The 18754-nt window shown below is 46.7% G+C and overlaps 1 protein-coding gene across 3 annotated transcripts in view; it reads left to right on the forward strand.

Moving 5' to 3' along the window:
• Positions 1–14766, forward strand: part of MTA1 (metastasis associated 1) — an 80596-nt gene extending 65830 nt beyond the window's left edge. Inside the window, exons 18-21 of one of the 3 annotated variants that reach the window (XM_065648987.1) lie at positions 1689–1700; positions 6584–6615; positions 9432–9583; positions 13081–14766. In XM_065648987.1, coding sequence (XP_065505059.1) covers positions 1689–1700; positions 6584–6615; positions 9432–9583; positions 13081–13219 — 335 coding nt within the window. In that variant the 3' untranslated portion in view covers positions 13220–14766. The remainder of the gene's footprint in view (positions 1–1688; positions 1701–6583; positions 6616–9431; positions 9584–13080) is intronic. The other 2 variants (XM_065648988.1, XM_065648989.1) reach the window with 2 other exon arrangements.
• Positions 14767–18754: the final 3988 nt, after the last annotated feature.

Below are 18754 nucleotides of genomic sequence, written 5' to 3' on the forward strand. Positions count from 1 at the left end.
AGGCTAGCGTGGCATTAGTTTAATTATCAAGAGATGAGCATGGAAGTGGAAATACTGTTCTTGATCAAAAACAGCTATTGAGGTGGGAATATAAGCAAGTTCTCTAGTGTCAGCCAGGTAGGTGACCAGACTTATCTCAAAGGTTTTGTCTGGCTGACTTGGACCTTGCAGAAAATTTGGTCTTACCTGTGTGCATAATTTTCATTAAAATTCTGCCTTTATCAGCAGTGGCCCTGGCTCCCCTTCTGAAATCGAGGATAACCAACCAAAGGAAACCTGCCCATCTAGGAATTACTGTAAACAGGCAGTATTGGTCCTTTAATTAATAGTGTGATGCATGGGGTGCTGGGGAAAAGTCCTGGCTTTAGCTGTTGATGTCCGGACCAGTGTCATGCTGACTAGTGTCGAGAGAAAATGTTCAGTGCCTCTGAAAGGAGGCGCTTCTTACCAGCAGCAGCACAGCTGGGAAGAATGACAAGTTGCTTGAAATGCGTTTTGGAGACCCCAAGAACCACGTGCCTGTGCAACTTCCTTGCTTTAGATCATATGCCAAAAGTACAGATTATTTTTGAGAGTCGTACTTGAGGATTTTGTGTTCAGATGTTAAGTGAAACCTTTTTCACTTGTCTCCAGGTTAGCTGTGATACTGTGAGTTTCTTTTGGTGTTACAGAGAAAGATCTGGAAATGATATCAGTGGATGTGCATCATGCTCTGTGGATTGACTAGTGAAAACCGTTTCATTTATGAGGGATGGTGTGGAGTAAGATGCAAATGTTGCTTAAGAGTGTCCCAAGGCAGTGATAGGGGGCACGTGTAATTAAAATGAGAGGAAATTAATGCACAACAATGCAAGGGTAGAATTGCAAATACTCCTGATAGTACAAAGCCTGAACTTGTAATTAAGCAGAATCTACGTGTATGATACATATCACATGTATATATATCTATACACACACATATGTGTATATATTTGTATGATGTGTAATACTCCCAATTCTAAGAACAGTGAGTAACTCGGTGGTTTCTAGTTTACATAGCTAGTTTACATAGGATCAGCAAATCCTAAAGCAGTGAGGTGCGTTGTTTTGTTACCTCTATTTTTTAACCACTTAGTGTGTTACAGCCAGACCAGAATATACCATGATGCTGTTTTAGGAATGCGAGCGGATTGTGTTGACTGACTCAACACCAAGATAGACTGCGGCTCTCCATTCTCACCAAGGGTCACTACCGACTCATTGTAGTTGGATGTCACTGCCCAGAAAGTATTCTTAGTGTCCTCAAAGTACTTTTAGCAGAAGGTGCAGCTTTGCATGAACAAACACGTCATCTGTGAGGTACTGTGGAGCAAAATAGTGTGAACTGTTAAACCGAGCATTTTGGGCAGTACTGTCCAAATCCAATGAGGTTAATTTGCAGGGTTTGGTGGAAGGAGGTGGGTAACGAGCCACTACTTACTCATGCAGAATTAAAGCTCTCATTTGGAGTTACTGTTTGTTTAATGTTGTCTTGGGTTTATCTGTCCCACAGAGAACTGTGGTCACTGCTGTGTTTCATTTACAACCAAACCAGCCTGTGTTTCTGTATTTGTTGCATGGGGCTGGGCTGCTGTTTTCTGAACTGTGTGAATCTTTCCTTTTTTAACCTTAAATCTTTTTTTCTCCTTTTCCTTTGCCAATCTTGGTAGGAACTTACTTAGGTAAGTAAATTGCAATTTAAAACTTGTTTTTATGTACAACACAATTTTAAGAAAATGTTAGTCTAGGTGGTGTTTGGTACAATTTATGCTCTGTTCTGCTTGCTGTACTTGCATTCCCGAAAGTTTCTATATAGCCTTTGATCATTAGAAGGTGGACACTCAATCTACTCACAGTGGTAACTCACTCTTGGCAGTGTAAGGGGAGTGCTACAGCATTCTTATAAACTTGCAAAAGCTGTATATGTGTATATGTCAACACACAGAGACTACTTCAAGTGAACCAGTAACTTGGAAGTGAAATCCTTATTCATCAAGCCTCATTCATGCATGAATTTTTATATTTTTTTTTTTTTAGCTTGCTCACAAATGTGGTGCTGTTGATGTTTTTGTTGCTGCTGGGAAGGATGGAATCCCAGGAGGAGGATTACTTTTGGAAAAGGAAGATGCATGTGAAGAGTGTGTGGATTTTTGAAAGCAATATATTTTAGTACAGTAAACTTGCTGGCTGTGAAAGTGTGTGCTAAATTCTTTATGTTCATTGTGACTGAAGACATGTTCATGAATGTTACTGCATGTTCTGCATCATACTTCTCTTCGGTAAACGAGTTAAACCACCATCTGTGACTAACTGCTTAATGTCCTCATTGGTTAAAAAGAAAGAAAGAAAAGATTAATTGTGTTAACATGAGATGAAGGACCCTTATTTTTGTGTTTGGTGAATATCCTGAAAATTTGCATTAGTAAATTTGAGAAAATATCAGTTGAATAACAAGTTATAGCCAGTGGCTGGAAGCTGGGCTGCTCTTCCTCCTTGGCACTAGGGTCAGCTCTGTACAAACTTCTTGTGCCAACTATGAAATGCTGTGTAAACAAACAGGCAATGGCGGGGCGTGTGTGTGTGTGTGTGTTCAGGAATGGAAACGCACTGGGAGATTTCTACCCAAGTAGAAAAGTGGCCATGCTTGGCGCCGGTTCTGCAGCTCCTTGGTGCTTGCTGTAGAACCTTAATGGAAATATCCCTGCACTCCCGTTGGAGCTGGGTGCGCTGCTGAGGGTTTGGGCTCTCCTGCTTCTCGAAATGGCAGCTGCGTGGTGTTGGCAAACAAGCAGGCTGGATTTGTGCAGTGGGAGTGATTTCTGAGTGCTGCCGTTCAGATGCCGAGGACCTCTCGTGGGGAACCGGGCTGGATCAGCAACGAGCTGCTGCGTCTGCTCTGGGGCTGCCCTGGCACCACACCTGCAGGTTTCCTTCCCATCGGGAACTGAGGTTTGGGTATCCTCTCTATTGAAATGCAACAAATCCAAAAGCATTAGATTCAAATGATACGAGATTGTTGGAAGAGAAGCAGGCTGGATGACTGAGAGGTGATTCCCCCATCCCCAAAGGACAAAACTGCAAAGTAACAGTAGTAACAGACTTGAATTTGCTGTTTGTGAGAGTCATGCCCCACCTGCCTTTTTTTAGAGGGTGAAAATATATTCATCTGCAGTTTTGATACTTGAAGAATGAAAGGATCGTTAGGGCACAGTAACCTGCTGTGTCTGGTTTTGAGCCAAAAATCTCAGTAGTTGTGCTTATGCTTGAGGAACGGCCCTGAGGGCTTTGTCACGAAGCTGTGGGCATGTTTGAGGGTGTCAGACTCTGTGCTGTGATTTAGGTGTTTTATTGCCATTTCAGTAACAATGCAGAATTGTCTGTGGCACAGGACATCCGTGCTTATCTGCAGATATACCTTCGGTTTACCGTGTCTACATGTTATGCTCTGGGACCTCCTCTTTATTTCAGTGTACAGAGGTGACTTTGGCAGGAGGAGCTGAATGGGGGGAGACTTTGTAGGGCTTTGGGATTTTTCAGTGCTGTGGAAAAAAGAGGCAACATTTAATCTTGAGTTTTCAGAATATATTTCAATTTCTTTGGCTGCAGAAGAGAGGAAGATCTGCTTAGATTAATTTTTTTTTCCCCTTATTTGGAAGAGTTTAGTGTTGTTTCTGATGTGGAACTATGTGAATCCAAGCAGTTGGACCTTAGATATCATTAAAAGGAATATTCACACTTTCTACCCTGTGGCTTCTCTGGACGTCATTCCATAAAATAAAGACAGGTTTTTTTTCACCTGCAGAGAAGCTGCTAGAACACTGTTGGATTTTTCTCCTGGTTTATATTAATATTCTGCCCTGCTTTTTTTAACCTGCTTGTGGATGCTTGTGTGTGAGAAGTGTCTCTCAAACCTTGGTCTGTCAAAATGGAGCAAGCACCTTGGGGAGGGCTGAGTTTCATGTGGGGAGTCACCTGTCCGTACCGCTCCTCACCCAGAGACCAAGGACTGGTTTAGTGCTTAGAGGTTCCTGTCTCGCAGATCTCATCGCTAGTACAGAAGCCACCAAAAACTTTTGGGTGAGAATCCGTTGTTTTCAGTACAAGTGCATCCTGTTGACTTGACGGCTGTTCTGCAATGGGTCACAGATGCTACGCTGTCTCTCTGCGTCCCTGTGATCACCATTGCGGGTAGAAGATTCTCCTTTAATAGCAGCGCTTCAGCTGTGTATGCTTTTGGTGTGACTTCTTATTGCAAACTGAAGCTAGTCCTTTTAGTGTCTGTTTTTATATTTATTCTTTCAAATTCCAGTTATCAAAGTGTGACTGAAGGCAAAATTCAGAGGTAGCTAAGATTAGTATGCTAATGGATACCTTATTACTGTGATAGCAAGAGTATAAATTGTATTGAAACTCTGTTTTGTGTCTGATTTTACTGGAGCAAAAAGTTGTCTTGGGCAGCTTTATCACAGAAGCTTCAGCTCAGGGATGAGGTGGGTCCCTGTTAGTGCTGCTGCTTTGCTGTTTGAGGGCTCTGAAGCCTTGAGGCTCACAGTGGGTACCAGTTCTGCTCAGCTCTCGCTCAGTTTATATCAGTCTCAACACCTCTTCTCACCGTGGAATGTTCTGGGTTGATTCTGGTGCTTGGGAACAGCTCTGTGTACTGTCTGTACATCCAGCAATAGCCATCGCAGCAGCCGCGTATCAGCTGCTCCTGTAGCCTGGTCTTTTCTGGCATCATGTCTGTTCTTTTTACAAGGAAAGAGCTGATCTGGAGTGTGGTTAAAAGGAAATGTGTGGCTTCAATCCAGGGACCAACATCAGTTGTTTTACATCTCTCGGAGCTCCTGCGAATGGAGAAAATGTTATCTTTCTGCCATGGAACAGGGAAGAAAACAACAAGTGTTAGCGCTCAGCTCTGGAGCCAACAGACCCAGGTTGCATCCTGCTGGCTGTGCTGTTTCCCAGCGTCCGAGGAGCTCTTTGTCCATCCAGCTCCAGCGGCTGCTCACAGCTGTGCTTTGGAGGCGTTTGCTGCTCCCATGTAAGGAGGAGTGATTATCTGGCGCCTGCATCGCCTTTGTCGACATCCAAAGGCTGTTACTGGTCTTCTTGCTTGGTGCCTGGTACATCTGTTCTACAGATTCGGTGGGAATCTCTCTGGCAGCTGTTTCTTCATCTCTGTGGATACTTAGGCACAAAACTCCTGCAAAAATTGAAAGTGTGTCTTCATGTTTGAAGTAGCCAACAGCATACATCTGCCCAGAATGGAAAATACACTTGCTGCAAATTGTTGATTTGAATGTGGTGTCGTGATATTTAATGCTCAGAAAATGTCCCCCGTTCTGCCTTCCTCCCTCCCGATGCATTGCCGTGCCATGTGTTCCCTGACGCGCCTGCCGGGAGCACATTGTGTTTGGTTTTACCAAGGAGAATCTCAAGGAATCTTGTTGAATGTGGACCCTGAGCTGTCTGAATTCATTTTTTCTGGGTTTGTTAAAAAACTTGGCTGTTCCGTCACAGCTTAACTCGGTAGCGATGGGAAGTTTTGAAAGTCAAGCTGGGAAGCTTGCTAGGAATGTGAAAGCAGAATTCAGAGTGGTAACCTCTGCAGCCAGCAACAGCGTTTCCCGATGCCTGTCCTGTCGTACCTGCTGGATTTGGTGCTCTGACGTTTCGGTTCTCAGCCAGAAGGGACCAAGAAAGATGGGTTGGTGCACTGATGCTAATGAAATGGTATTTCCCAGGAGCATGCGTCTTAGAAAACTCAAAGGTGGTAACAGAAAGGTTTATTAGGTGTCTCAGTCCATTCCGTGCCGTACCCTGCTGCCTTATAGCCACACATCATTCTCTTCTATCCCAAGACCTTTGCGTGTCCCGCAGGCGCTCATATATGTACAGTTCAGTACGTATGCGGTGGCAGCATTGGTAGTATAGCGAGTGAAATCAAGCCATTGTGCTCGGTGCTTTACGAAGGGCTTTGTGCAGTAGCTGGGGTCGCTGTGCTCTGTGACGGATGGAGCTGCGCCTGTGCAAGTATTTACTTGTGGTAGGTTCAGCAGATACAAGCTGCTTGCTAACAGCTTGTAGCTAACGTCTGAGCTGAAGAGCTCCCTGGGGACCCAAGGGTGATAGGAAAGACTTCATTTGTTGCTGTCTTGGCAGTGTATAATACCTTCCACTTTCGCCTTCTCTATGTCAGTAAATTCCTCCAAAACTCAAACAGAACGCCAGATTTTTCCCAAGACTTGAGGAAAACCTCAGATCTGAAAGAGGAAATGTCCTTTAGAGGCAGTTTGAAGAAGGGTGTGTGTGTAAACAGAGAAAAGACTGAGCAAATGGAACATGTTCTTAACTTGGGGGCTCTGCTCTTCAAACCGCGTTGTTAAGGAAGCTCTTTCCTCAGCTACGTGTGAAGGAGGGGAGAAGTTAGGTTGATAGACAACTCTTATTTTAGCAAAACAACACAGTTGCAATCATAGCTGCGTGTGTTTTGATTTTGTACTTTTTTTTTCTGTCTTGGAAAAGCAATGGTCTTACCAGCTCTATTCTCTTTCCTGTTTGTTAGGTCTGCCTAACCACGGACAAACCAGACAAATGGTAAGAGAATGTTCATTTAACCAAAACAGGGAAAAGAAGAATTATTAACCCGTGCTAGATAGAACACCCCGAGCGGTTCACTTCCATCTTTGCTGTTTGCAGCTGGTCATGCTTCCCAATTCATTGAAAAGTTTTTAAAAAATTATTATTTTGGGGCATGTGAAACATTGACGTGGATAAATACAATTTAAACCTCAAATCAATTTGTCTATACGCATATATATATATAAATGAGATTCTGTTTTGAATGGAACGTTTTGTTTCTGCTCATACAGAAATTGAGTGGCTGTTTATAGCAAAGTTCTGGGATGTGTTTCTAGGTGGAATGTGTTTCACTGAAGGAGGAAGGCTTAACTAACGGAAGGCTTTGTTTGGAAACATTTATTTTAAAAATTTTTTTAGGAAGTTGGTGTGCAAGTTGTCTGATGAGAATGCTTGTTTTTATGGTTTATTTGAGTACAGATGATTCCTAGCCTTTCATCCATTACGCTGAGTTTTATCAAAGGACAGAAGCAAATAGCCAGTCTGATTGATGTGTCTCTGGCAAAATGCTTTGTCATGAAATTCACTTTGGTGTGGAGGGGCCAGCGCAAAGGCTGTGCATCGCTTTCCCCCTTGCGCATGGCTTATGGGAGAGAACTTCAAGCATATTTTCCCCAAAATGAGCTTTCGGTGTTGATAAAGTGGAGCTCGCCTCACTCGGTGAACTGCCACAAAGTGTTAGTGTCAGTAGAATCGCTCTGAAATGCGTCAGTCAGCAGCAGGTAGCACTGATGGTCACTGAATGGTGATCACAACCATTTTAAAATCTAACAATGTTCTCGGATGGTGTGCAGCGTCATGAGGGTAGGCTGTAACTTCAGCATGCCGGTCTGTTTGTTACCTGAGCATCCGATGTGAAGTGGTAAATTGTATTCCTCTGGGAATTCAGCTTCATTTCCTGTCGCTGAGGAGACTGGCTACTTGTTTGTGTCTGCTGAATAAACCAGCTCAGTGCCCTGGGGAAATCTGCCATGACCTAACACTTTTTTAGGTGTTTTAGGGTAAAACCCCTGAACTGCCTTGATTTCTGGTTGCTTGATGAAGTGTGCTACCGAACTGAAAATCCGAGGTCCACATTCCAGGATGTACCATTTGAAACAGGTTGTTCTGCGCACGTAGATAAAGGCAACCTGGAAGCACAGGGCTGCCCCTTTAGGTATTTCCAAGAACTTTCTCCAGAGTTGTTCTCCCGCATGTGTGGAGAGAATATCCTTCACAGAACTAATGAAAGGATTTTCTTGGAGAAATCTGGAGGGGGTAAAAAAACCCAAACACAACAGAAAAGCCTTTTATTTGAACCCTTTTCCTTAATAAACCTCAAATATAAAAGCAATTCTTGAAGTATTTCAGTGTTCTGCTGTGGTGCTAAAGTTGTCTCGTGTAACATGGAGCTGGGAAACGAAGAAATTAAATCGTTATTGCACTTGTATATGACAGCTTTAAATAGATTAGGATTTTAAAAGGTGGGATTTTGTTTGTTTCGTTCTAAAGCTGATTTTCTACAAGAATCAGGTCTTGCTAGCACAGTTGATTAAGGCTGGTCAAAAAAAAAAAGTCATCGATAATTTTTTGTTTTCTCTTCAGGTGAAAATGAGATAGGCGCAGGGTTTCGTTGGGCTCTTTTCTTGGTTGCTGGACCGAAGTCTTCCCTTTCTAAGTCAAGGTGTTAAAATTTGGTTGAGCTGTTGCCATAACCTGACACCTAAAGGACTTGAGTACCTCACGTGCCTTTCCTTTAGGGGCAGATCTCCCAGGCCAGCCAGCCCTCCCGTACCCGCTCGGTTCCCCGTTTGGGGGGCAGGAGGGCAGCCCCGGGTGCGTCTGGGGAAGCGGCTGACCTCGCAGGGTGGCCTCTGAAATACCGCAATTAAATTTCTACTGGGGCGTTTTCTGACCAGCTTTAATTTATTCCTATGAAATTTTCCGGGCCCTTATTTTGCATCTTTCCTGACTTGTCCAGTGTTACTGATTCCAGTGGGATTTCTCAGTGTGCTGATCAGCAGGAAGAGGGGCAGCAGAACTGGACTCCAAATGATCAAGGACGGCTACATTTGAGAAGCTTAATCCTTTGCTCCCTTGCATCTGCACCTCTCTTAATAATAACAGCTCGTGTTCTTCCAGTTGAGTGGAAGGGGGCTACCCTGGCTCTGGAAAATTAGACCAGTGTTGATTCGCAGAGCAAATGTGTTGTATATGGGAAATCTCTGGTGTTAAATGCTAAAAGGATTTTGTGATGAAAGCTGCTAAGCTTTGCAGTTCTACTTTTGTTTTCAACAACGTATTTAATATATCATTAAATATTAACCTTCTTAGAACAAAAAGGGATATGGGTAAGTTTGGTACCACAGAATAACTGTAAATTCTGATTTTTATATGTGATTTGCTGTGTAGCTACATTTCCTTCCCTGAAACCAATAGAGTTGCTCTAGATTTATGGTAGTAACTGAAATCTAAGTCTTCTGCTCAGTCTTTCAAACTTGATGTCATCTTTCAGACACAAGCACCAGATTATTGTTAATGCCTTCCAATTGTTATCTGTTCTGTCGCTGGAGTATTGCTGTCCTATTGCATTTTGAAGGTGCCTGACTTCTACTGCTTGTGGACAATTGCTTCTATGTGAATTCTGTGTTCAGTCATGAGCAAGAGGGGATGTATTTACCAGAAACTGAACAACTGATATGAAAACTTTAATTCTCTTTTCCTTTGAGTGCTTATCACACGCTACCGCAGGTTCGTTGCAGTCCATAATTGTATTTTTTTATATATCATGTTAGGGACCAAGCCGAAACTTGCTGCTCAATGGGAAATCATACCCAACAAAAGTCCGATTAATTCGTGGTGGATCCATGCCTCCAGTGAAAAGGAGGAGGATGAACTGGATTGATGCACCAGATGATGTCTTTTACATGGCCACTGAAGAAACCAGGTAGGAATCTTGGTCTTTTCAGAGGATTTAAGGGGAGGTTTTTTGGTTTGTGTTCCTTGTTGGGTGCTGCAGCGCTGATTTTGTGGTTAGACAAGGATCCCTTCAGCAGATCTGTTGCTACAAACCGTATACAGGCACCACTGCTGGCGCTAAGGTGGGTAAAAGCTGTGACATACCTAATCATGTCTGATGTGCCTGATTGTGTACTTGCATTCCAGAGAAAGCAGATTCTTCTTCTTCCAGAGCAGTTCCTGGCAGAGATGGGCAATAAGGGGAGGAGGGCTGAGGCAGGGAGTCCCCCTGGTTCCGACCCACAGGTGCCTTTGGAGGCCCCACTGCAGGGTCTCAGGGACAGGGTGGAGGCCTCTTGGTGCAGGGCTGATGCTGAGGAGCAGACCTCCTGTACACAGACCTCTGAGTGCCCTCCTGCCCTCAAGTCTCTTGTGTTACCTCCCAGAACGTCTCCTCCTGTGTCTGGGTTCTGAAACCTGTAAGGGACACACAGGGTTTCCGGGGGCCGAGTTGCCTCGTTTCTTTACTGTTTATATTTGCCACCAGCAGCGGTGAGATTTAGCCCTGCAGTGTCCATCTTCCTCCTTCAGTGGTACTGCTTCTGCTAGTCCTTCTTGTTAGTCTGTCCACAGGACAAAAATAGTAAAAGAAACTTTCCTTGCATGAGTTTCACTTGAAACTCTGTTTACAGGCTGCAGACAGAGCAACAGGAGCTGTGTGGCCTGATCCCTAAAGCAAAGCTTTTGTTTGGCGTTCCCAGTACTGCGTTACTCCTAGGAAGGGAGCCACTCTTGAGTATTCATTTGCTCATCAAGAAGCACACAGACAAATTGAGACTGGTGATGTTTGAGTTACTGACTGTTGATCTATTGGATCATCAGATGTCAGTGCAGGAAACCCCCCCGTTAGAACGCAGAAGAAACATGAAATTAATTTCCTTGTCAGACTTATTCCTATGGACACCTTTATTGCAACTGTGCATTTCACACCAGCTCACATCTTTACCTCGTCTTTCCCTTCTCCTTTTCTGTTCCTGCAAGACGCTGTGAAAGTAAGCAGTGACATCCTTTTTATAACTGAAACTAAAGTGAGAGAAGAATTTAATTTTCAGGAGAAGCAGTTTCCTTCTTCCTGTTGTCATCTTGCTCTGGTAAAGATGTACTGGGATCCTGTTACAGACGTGCAGCTCTGGCAAATTCATGCGCCGTTGTGGATGCAGGGTATATAGATACAGTCACTAATTCAGTCCTTAGGTACTCAGGCTTACTTCATAACCCCGCATCTGCAAAACACTTCTTGACATCTTTACCGTCCAGCCCACAAGAAATACCGCAGGTCCATGGTAGTCATGTCTCAGTGCTGCAACAAGGTCCTGCCCTCTGATCTGTGTGGAACAGTGAGAATATTCATCAAGTGCCACGGTGGTCGTGAGAACAGCTCACTGTAAGGGCACAGACTCGTCTGCTCGTACGGAACCACTGACCCAGGCAGGCGAGATCCCTCCCACAGCAACCAGCACAGCTCTAACGCAGAAATCGTAGCACAGCGATAGACATCGGCTTGGTAAGACCTTATCTCTTCCATTTAAAAAAAAAAAAAGGAACAGGCTGCTTTGTCTGACAGCCTTGCTGCTTAGCTGACTGATGAGTGCTGAAAGGCGATGTTTGGCAGCCTGCTGACAAGCGGGGAAGCCTGAGCGATGTAGCATTGTAAGCGGCACGGGTTTTCTGTCGGGCATTTCACCTCTAACTTTTCCCTGAACCATCTGCTGCGTTCCAGTGTCAAGAATGTGAGGCTTGTTTGTGAGCTCTGAAACAATTTGAGCTTTGTGTTGGCTCCATGGCAATCAATCTAGCGGCAGTATCTGCATATCATCCTCCAGCTGAGGGTCAGGCTGTGTTTTCAGTCACAGAAAGTAGGTTCGCCTGAAGTTTTACACTCCCCCTCCTCCCCCTTTTGTGTGGCACTGTTGAGAACGGCGCTAGAAAACTGGATAGCTTTGAGGGAACAGCTTGAAAAGTTGGTCGATTGAAAGGAGTAAGTTTCTGAATTCAAGCCTCACAGTAAGGAACTTGGCATTTATAATTTATGCAAGCGCAGGCAGCGAGTGACCTGATCAGAATCTAGAACTGCTTCGAGGCGCGTTTCTGCTGGCGCCGTGTCTAATGGAGCACACGTGGGTATTGCAAGAAGCTCAACTTCAGCCGAGTGAGTCTTGGAAAAATCATCACATTGAGATTTTTTTTTTTTTTCTCCCCACCACCGCTTTTCTACCACGGTCTCTCCTCTCTCCGCTGTGCCCTTTCAGTTTTAGAAGACTGTAGAAATGGGGACACTAAGCGAACAAAAGACGTGTCTCTGTGAGCTCTGTGTAGCAGGCTTGTCGTGCTCAGTGAGGGGAAAAAAAACCAAACGAGATGACCCAATCTCACCAGAGCTGATTCAAAATCTTCAGCTGAAGTTGTTGATTTGTCAGCGCTGGTGGTGGGAAGGTAAATTTTAGGGGAGAGGAGGGCATACTTTGAACAGTTTCTTCTATTAATGTGTCTTGTCTCTTCCCTCTTTTTTTTTTTTTTTTTTTTTTTTCAAAATGAAAAATTTGGCCCCAACAATGTTGACTAACCAAAAATGTAAAAATTATCTCTGGGAGTCAGCGTGTCGAGTTGTGGACTGTAAAGCCGTATGGCTGCCCTTCCTCTAGCGCGGTGTCCTGTCTCTCGCAGTAAGTTAAACGGTTAAGGCAGGACTCCTAACAAATGCAAGATGCGAAGATTACCCACTTTTGGGTTGGGCACATGCAGTGTGGGAGAATTAAGAGGAGGAGGCGCCCCCTTAGTGTTCCCGGTGGTGGGGGGAAGGCTCCAGGGCTGGTTCCCTGGTTGGTGGCCGTCGTGGAGCTCCCAGCGGCAGCTCAGCCTTGCGGCAGCTCCACGGGAGACCAAACGCCGCTCTGAGGGGTTTCTTTTGGAGAGGCAGCTGCGCGCCCCCGCGTGGGGCCGGGAGCAGCGGGGAGCCGCGCCGCACGTGGATTAACAGGCGGGGAAGTGGCCAACGCTGCCAGAAGAAGTTTGGTTGTAACTTGGCTTTGTAAATTCCCGCAAAACTGCCTGCAGCATGTCCAACCGATGTGTCCGCGTGCATCAAAATAAATTAGTGGTGTGGAAACTGGCTGTCAGAACTGTTTTATGTGTTATATTTACAGCCGTAGACCCAGGTCCTACGAGACTGGATCAGAATGCCTTCTGCTCTGCAGGGGGAGGATTCTGGAACAGAAAATGCAATTTCCTCTTCATTGGTGGGTTTGTAAATCAGAAAACAAAAAGTTCCTCGGGGAAGACGTTGCCAAAATAAACAGTGTCAGCCCATCCCCGTAGTGAGCGGCCTCTGCGTGTGCAGGCCTGCGTTCGCGTGGGGAAACGGAGAAACCTCCAATGCCTGGGCGTCCAGGCTCTGTAACCGGTTCCTTTCTTCCCCCCCGTCTGCAGGAAGATCCGCAAGCTGCTTTCCTCCTCCGAAGCCAAGCGAGCCGCCAGACGCCCTTACAAGCCCATTATCCTCCGGCCCATCCAGGCAGTGCAGCTCCGCCAGCCCATGAACGACGAACCCATAATCATCGAGGATTAACACACGCCGAGCGGCTCTCCGGGTGACGGTGGATCTGCCTGAAAGAATCTCTCCTCCAATATATACTTGAGTTTCTATGGCTACAGCATTGAACTAACTGTTGAAGAGAGGGAACTTTTGAGGAACCGTTTTGCATCTTTTAGACCCTTAAAAGGAACTCAGCCCTGCTCTGAGCCTCTGACCACAGACTGCTCTCTCTCTTGCGCGTGCTCTCTCTCCTTCTCTCTCCTTTCTTTTTTTAATTTTCTTTTCTTTTCTTTTTTTTTTTTTTAAATTTTTGGTAGCCTCTTTTCCCCTTTGCTTCTACCCCTTTTGTAGACAGGGGGAGGGAAAGTAAGTTTAACTTATTAAGAGAATGTGGACTAGTACTTTTTAGCTTTGTTTCCTCTTCCAATGTATGAAGAGCTAGAACCCTTCATTTTGTGACTGAGCTCTTGTTGCAAAGCCGTTTTTACGAGGCTGTGTTGTAAGATTTTTCTTTTCTTTTCTTTTCTTTTTTTTAAATTTTGTGGACGGTGCCATTTTTTATTTCATTTATATTATTCCTTTTGTAGATAAATTTCCAACCTTTAACTGATATTTGGAAACAGGAGCTGAAAGCCAGCCCCAGGTTCAGCCAGTTTTCTTTGGTCCTGTCCCTTATGTTTTTTGGATCATTTCGCATGGCCGGTTGTGCTCATGCACAAGACAGAAACAACTCAGGCTGAGAAAGGAGTGAGCTAAGAACTGAAGAACCTTGCAGAACATTACACTAACGTTGTGTGCAGTGGAGGCCAGGCTGCCAGGATTAGGTGTCCTTACTCTAGTCAATGCTGGGGAGATCTGGCCCGTGGCGTTTCTCCCAGTAACCAGCAGTGTCCGTGCTGCCTTCTCTCTGACATCTGGAATCCTACGTGCTGTTGTGCCACCGAGACCCAGCAGTAGGCCCAGCAGTCCAGCAAGTGTAATGAATTGCTTTGCTCTGGCTCCAAGAGTCAAGTACACCAATGCCCAGGGACATTTTGCTTAGAACTCTGAACCTGTTTGAGCATCAGTGTTTTTGGACACACCTCTCCCAGGACGAGACCTGGTTTCTCTTTAATTGCGTTACTGTATGTTTCCCATTTTGAAGGGAATTTAAATTACAACTGGGTTTTCATTCGAACACATTGTGTCTGAAATTAAGTGTTTTTTTCCCCCCTTGACATTTCTTGTGTTTGAGGTTTCTTGCATCTCTTGAACTTCTTACGTATTTGCAAGTCTGTATAATTTCTTTTTCATATGTCTTCTCATTGCAGTGCATTTGCCGAATGCCCTGCTCTGTTTTGAAAGGATGTAAACTATCATTTGCAACTTGTGCTGATCTGTACATGTACCTGCCTCAAGCAGACACAGCATGTAATAACCCCCAAGTCATTCCATATGTGTCAGCGGTGAGATGAGCCAAAGTTGTATTTGGGTTATCACAGTCCAACCGTGATTCTGTGCAACTCTGCTAACCCCCCTCCCGGGTTAGACGGAAAGGAATCCCCACAAAATGAAAACAATTCAGTTAACTTTACTTAATAAACCTGGAAAGTGAGCTTTTGTGAAACATCTGCTTTTTGTCTCTTCTGCAACAGCCGCACCGCGCCGGGGGAGCCGTCGGGCTGGCACTTACTCCGCGGCGCTCCTGCCCTCGCACCCCGGAGCGTGTTGTGCTACCAAGTGTTTGCGTAACTGCGGCACGTCCCCGTGCTGCCCGTGCCGTTACGTTGAGCAGGGCAAGAGTCATTCACAGTTTGATTCCCCTCACACACAGTTTGGACACTTCCAGCGCTTCAGGCTGTGACTCCCTCCCTCCTCCTCCTTTTAACCGCGGCAGCAGATGCAGCACCGGGGCTCTGAATGAGCCTTTTGTCCATGGTGGCTCCTGCGTCTTGCTGAGCAGGGACACGACTCTGGCATGTGGCAGAGTGAAATCCCTGCGGGTGAGTGGCTGAACCTGCTGACATTTCAGTACTTCTGCACTTGTGTGTTCACTCCTTAATGGGATAAGCAAAGCAGGCTCAACGTTTGGTCTTGTTTGCTGCTCGGAAGTTGTAAGATTTACTCTGTGCTGTGAGTAGCTATGCAACTTAGCAGGTGTTGTAAGTGTATCCTACACTGCTGGTCACCTTTTCTTACCCGTAACTTAAAAGCCGGAGGGGACAGCCGTTCCTGACGGACATGCTGCCTAGGAAGGGCAGCAGGCTCACTACACACAAACCCTCCAGGCTGCGTGCAGCGGCGCAGGACTGCAGCAAAACCACCGGCAGTTTTACTGCTCCTCCATCAACCTGTGGGACTAACCCCCATGTACATAGGAAATATTGCTGACGGCAGGAAGGTTTTGTAACACAGGGAAGGTCTCCTAGGGATTCCTTCCTGTCGCAAAATGAAATCTGAAGAGATCACGTGGAAAAAAATCTGTGTCCAAATTGGCCTCGGCCGCTCCGCAGTGGGATTTGGAGCTGCTGCCTCAGCTGTAGCAGAGGGACGAGCTCTGCCTGGGCGCGGGGGCAGCGCTGGAGTCCCCGCACGCTGGGGACGATGCGCTGCATCCAGCTCTTGCTGAGACCCAGGAACTGTTCAGGCTGCACCAGGAGCTCAGTAACCACCTGGGGGTGCCAGCCCTGCAGTTTCCAGCCGCTTAAAAGCTTTCTTGGAGCAGCTCCAGAGATTGCTCTGGGAACGCGTCCAGGCAAGGAGAGGGAAAATCCTGTGCTGCCCTGACTTTGAAGGATCCCTCGCGTGTCCTTTCACCAGGATGCTGTCTTTCGGTGTGCGGTAGCAGACTCACTCCTTTGCGTTTCCCTGGTTTATGTTCGCACCAGCTTGGGAGGAGAGGTTAGAAGAAACCCTTAGCAGCCAAAGCAAAATGCCGCCTCTTGGGAAGTGCGGAGTGAACGGCGGGTCCCACCACCGACCTACCTGAGCTGTCACTCTTAAGTCAGCTGCTGTCACTAAGCCTCTCCTGTACCAACCTGCCTTCCATAACCGCACTCAGATGCTGATGTGCTGTTGCTGCAGGAATTGCCTTTGATTATTCACTCTCTGGCTCTAGAGCCTTGTAAAAATAAAAAAAGGTTCATACAGCTGGGGCAGCGTCCCATTTTCAGTGTCCCTTTCACCTCCTAAAGAGCCCTTGAGATTGTAGGGGACAAATTCTGATGGGAGTCGCAGTGAGAGACGCTGGAGTGTGTTAGCTCTGCGGTGCTTTTGGAAGTGTTCACCCGCCCCGAGCAGGTATTGCTACCTCACCTGTCTCCAGTCCCGAGTAAGTTTTGCCACATGCATTTGGGTATTTTTCCCTTAGCCGTGCGTCCCTGGCATCCCCCTCCTTCACCTGCTTTTCTTTGCAGACGCGGGAGCAGACATGGGAGAAGGCTGAGCTTTGAGCTTGTGTGGATGGGGCATGCTGGCCTCCAGACTCGATATGGTGCTTCTACTTTCACTGGCTCAAAAGTGGCAGGGAGCTGGTCAGGAAAGTCTTTTAAAAACAACAAAAAAACGCAAACATTCCTACAATACTTTAGTCAACATATTTTTGTTACAGTTTTGGGTTTTTTTTAAATTAACTTGGGAATTTGTTGGGTTTTTGGTTTGTTTTGGTTTTTTACTTTGCATTTTGCATTTTACTAGCTTGTCAGTAGCAGCTCCCTGTGATCGCTGGTGCTGTGATGTGATGGCAGCACACTGTCTGCAGCAGGACTTGAAATAATGGGAAAAAAAGCAAAGCATGACCTAACCCAACAATTACGAAACTTGCATTTCTGCTGTGGGAGGTGGGCTGTAACTAGGATGCTACTGTAGAGCTGTGAAGCAAAATACACCCTGAAATTTCCTTTGAAATGGAAATTTGGAGCCCATGCCAGCTCTGCTGCGGGCTCTGGCTCTCGGTGAGCGTTACACAAGCCAGACCTTGGGAAGCCTGTGAGTCTTTTTCGGATGGTCAGTTTGCATCATGGTGGAGCCGATTCCCACGGCCGGGGCAGGAGGTAGAGCGCAGGAGGAGGGGCGGTTAACCTGCTCGGATGGTGGCCCAGGCACCGCTGGGCTGAGCGGTGGCACGGGAGGTGTGCGAGCCTGGGGGTTCAAGACAAGACCCAGAATAAAATCTTCTGGCAGATTTTGACTGGCAGCAGGAGGAAGGATTTTGATACAGTTACAGAAACTGGACCCTCCATCTCTTCTGGTTTTCTTGATCCATCAAGGCAGCACGGGCTTAAAAGCACCTTTAACTTAAAATAAGCATTGGCAGCGGTGTTAAGGGGGAGAAATGAGAGATCGCTGCAGAAAGGCAAGCCAAGGCATGACAGCCCACTCCAGCTGGCTTGCTACAGCTCCATTTATTTGTTGGTTTTGTTCGTTGGGGTTTTTTTTATTGTTTCATTTTGGTTTGGGTTTGTGTGGGGTTCATTTGTTTGTTTCCCCTGAAAACGTGCATTTTAGTCACTACTTTTCTAGAGGAGCCTACAAGAGCCAATGGCGATGGGATCTGCTGTGATCCCCATCTCCAGGATATGAACATGTCTTGAGCATGTGTGGTTTGAGTGCCCTCTCCGCGGGAGGAGGCGGCGGTCCCATGTCCCCCGTGTCCCCACTGCTCTCTGCTTTCCTGGGGGCTGAACAGAAGGGTTTTGCCCTGCTTAGGCAGCTTTGAAACCTGGTGGAAGACTTGGCCTCGGATGATAATATTTCATCTCTGTAGGCTCTCAGGAGGGGGCGGCCGTTGCAAGAAAAGGCACACGGTAAATTCAGATGGGCTGAGGGGCCAGGGGCTTGTCCCCATCTTCTCTTCGGTCTGGAAGAAAGTCAGGCAAGGTCAGGGCTGGAGCACGCTTGATTCCTGCCTTGGGTTTTACGAGTTCATTCACCGCATTCCTGGAGCGAGCGTGAGTAACATAAATTCAGCATCTTTCTGCAGACAGCTTCCTCCCCTCCCGCCTGCACGGGAACTCTCCACCTGGATCCCGTGCTCCGCAGGATGCTGGCAGCGGCACAGCGAGCAGATTTACAGGTCCTCGCCGGAGGGTTTCAGCCGGGTCGTGCTTGTTTGGAGATTTTCCATCTGAGCGGTTCCAGGTTTGTTCCCCGCTGCCCCGGAGCAGGACACACGAGAGGGGAGCGTGGGGACCTGGAGCTGGGCTTGGCGTCTTTGCACACGTGTTTCCCTGCATCCCGGGAAGATGCCCGTCATGTCCAGTGGGGACTGGGGTCAAGTGCGTCCTAAGAGGTGGGCCTTCCCCCTTCTGCTGCTGAAGAAGAAGATGGTGCCGTGGGGATGTCACGGCACCCACAAGGCGCTGGGTTTTGTGTGTCCAGCCCCGTCCCTGCCCCAGGAGCTCACCGAGAGCTGTGTCCCGGAGGTGGTGTGCACATGGGGCACAGACAATGAAAACCAGGCAGCTGCTGTGTGCACTTGTCTTGCCAGGATGCCAGCACCCAAAACTGTGTTGCACCCTGGCCAGCTGGACCTCTGGCCACAGGGTGTCTGAGAGGGACCATGGGACGCGGAGAGCTCAGTGACAAACC

The sequence above is a fragment of the Caloenas nicobarica genome, chromosome 20, assembly GCF_036013445.1.
Source record: "Caloenas nicobarica isolate bCalNic1 chromosome 20, bCalNic1.hap1, whole genome shotgun sequence".
Taxonomy (NCBI): domain Eukaryota; kingdom Metazoa; phylum Chordata; class Aves; order Columbiformes; family Columbidae; genus Caloenas; species Caloenas nicobarica.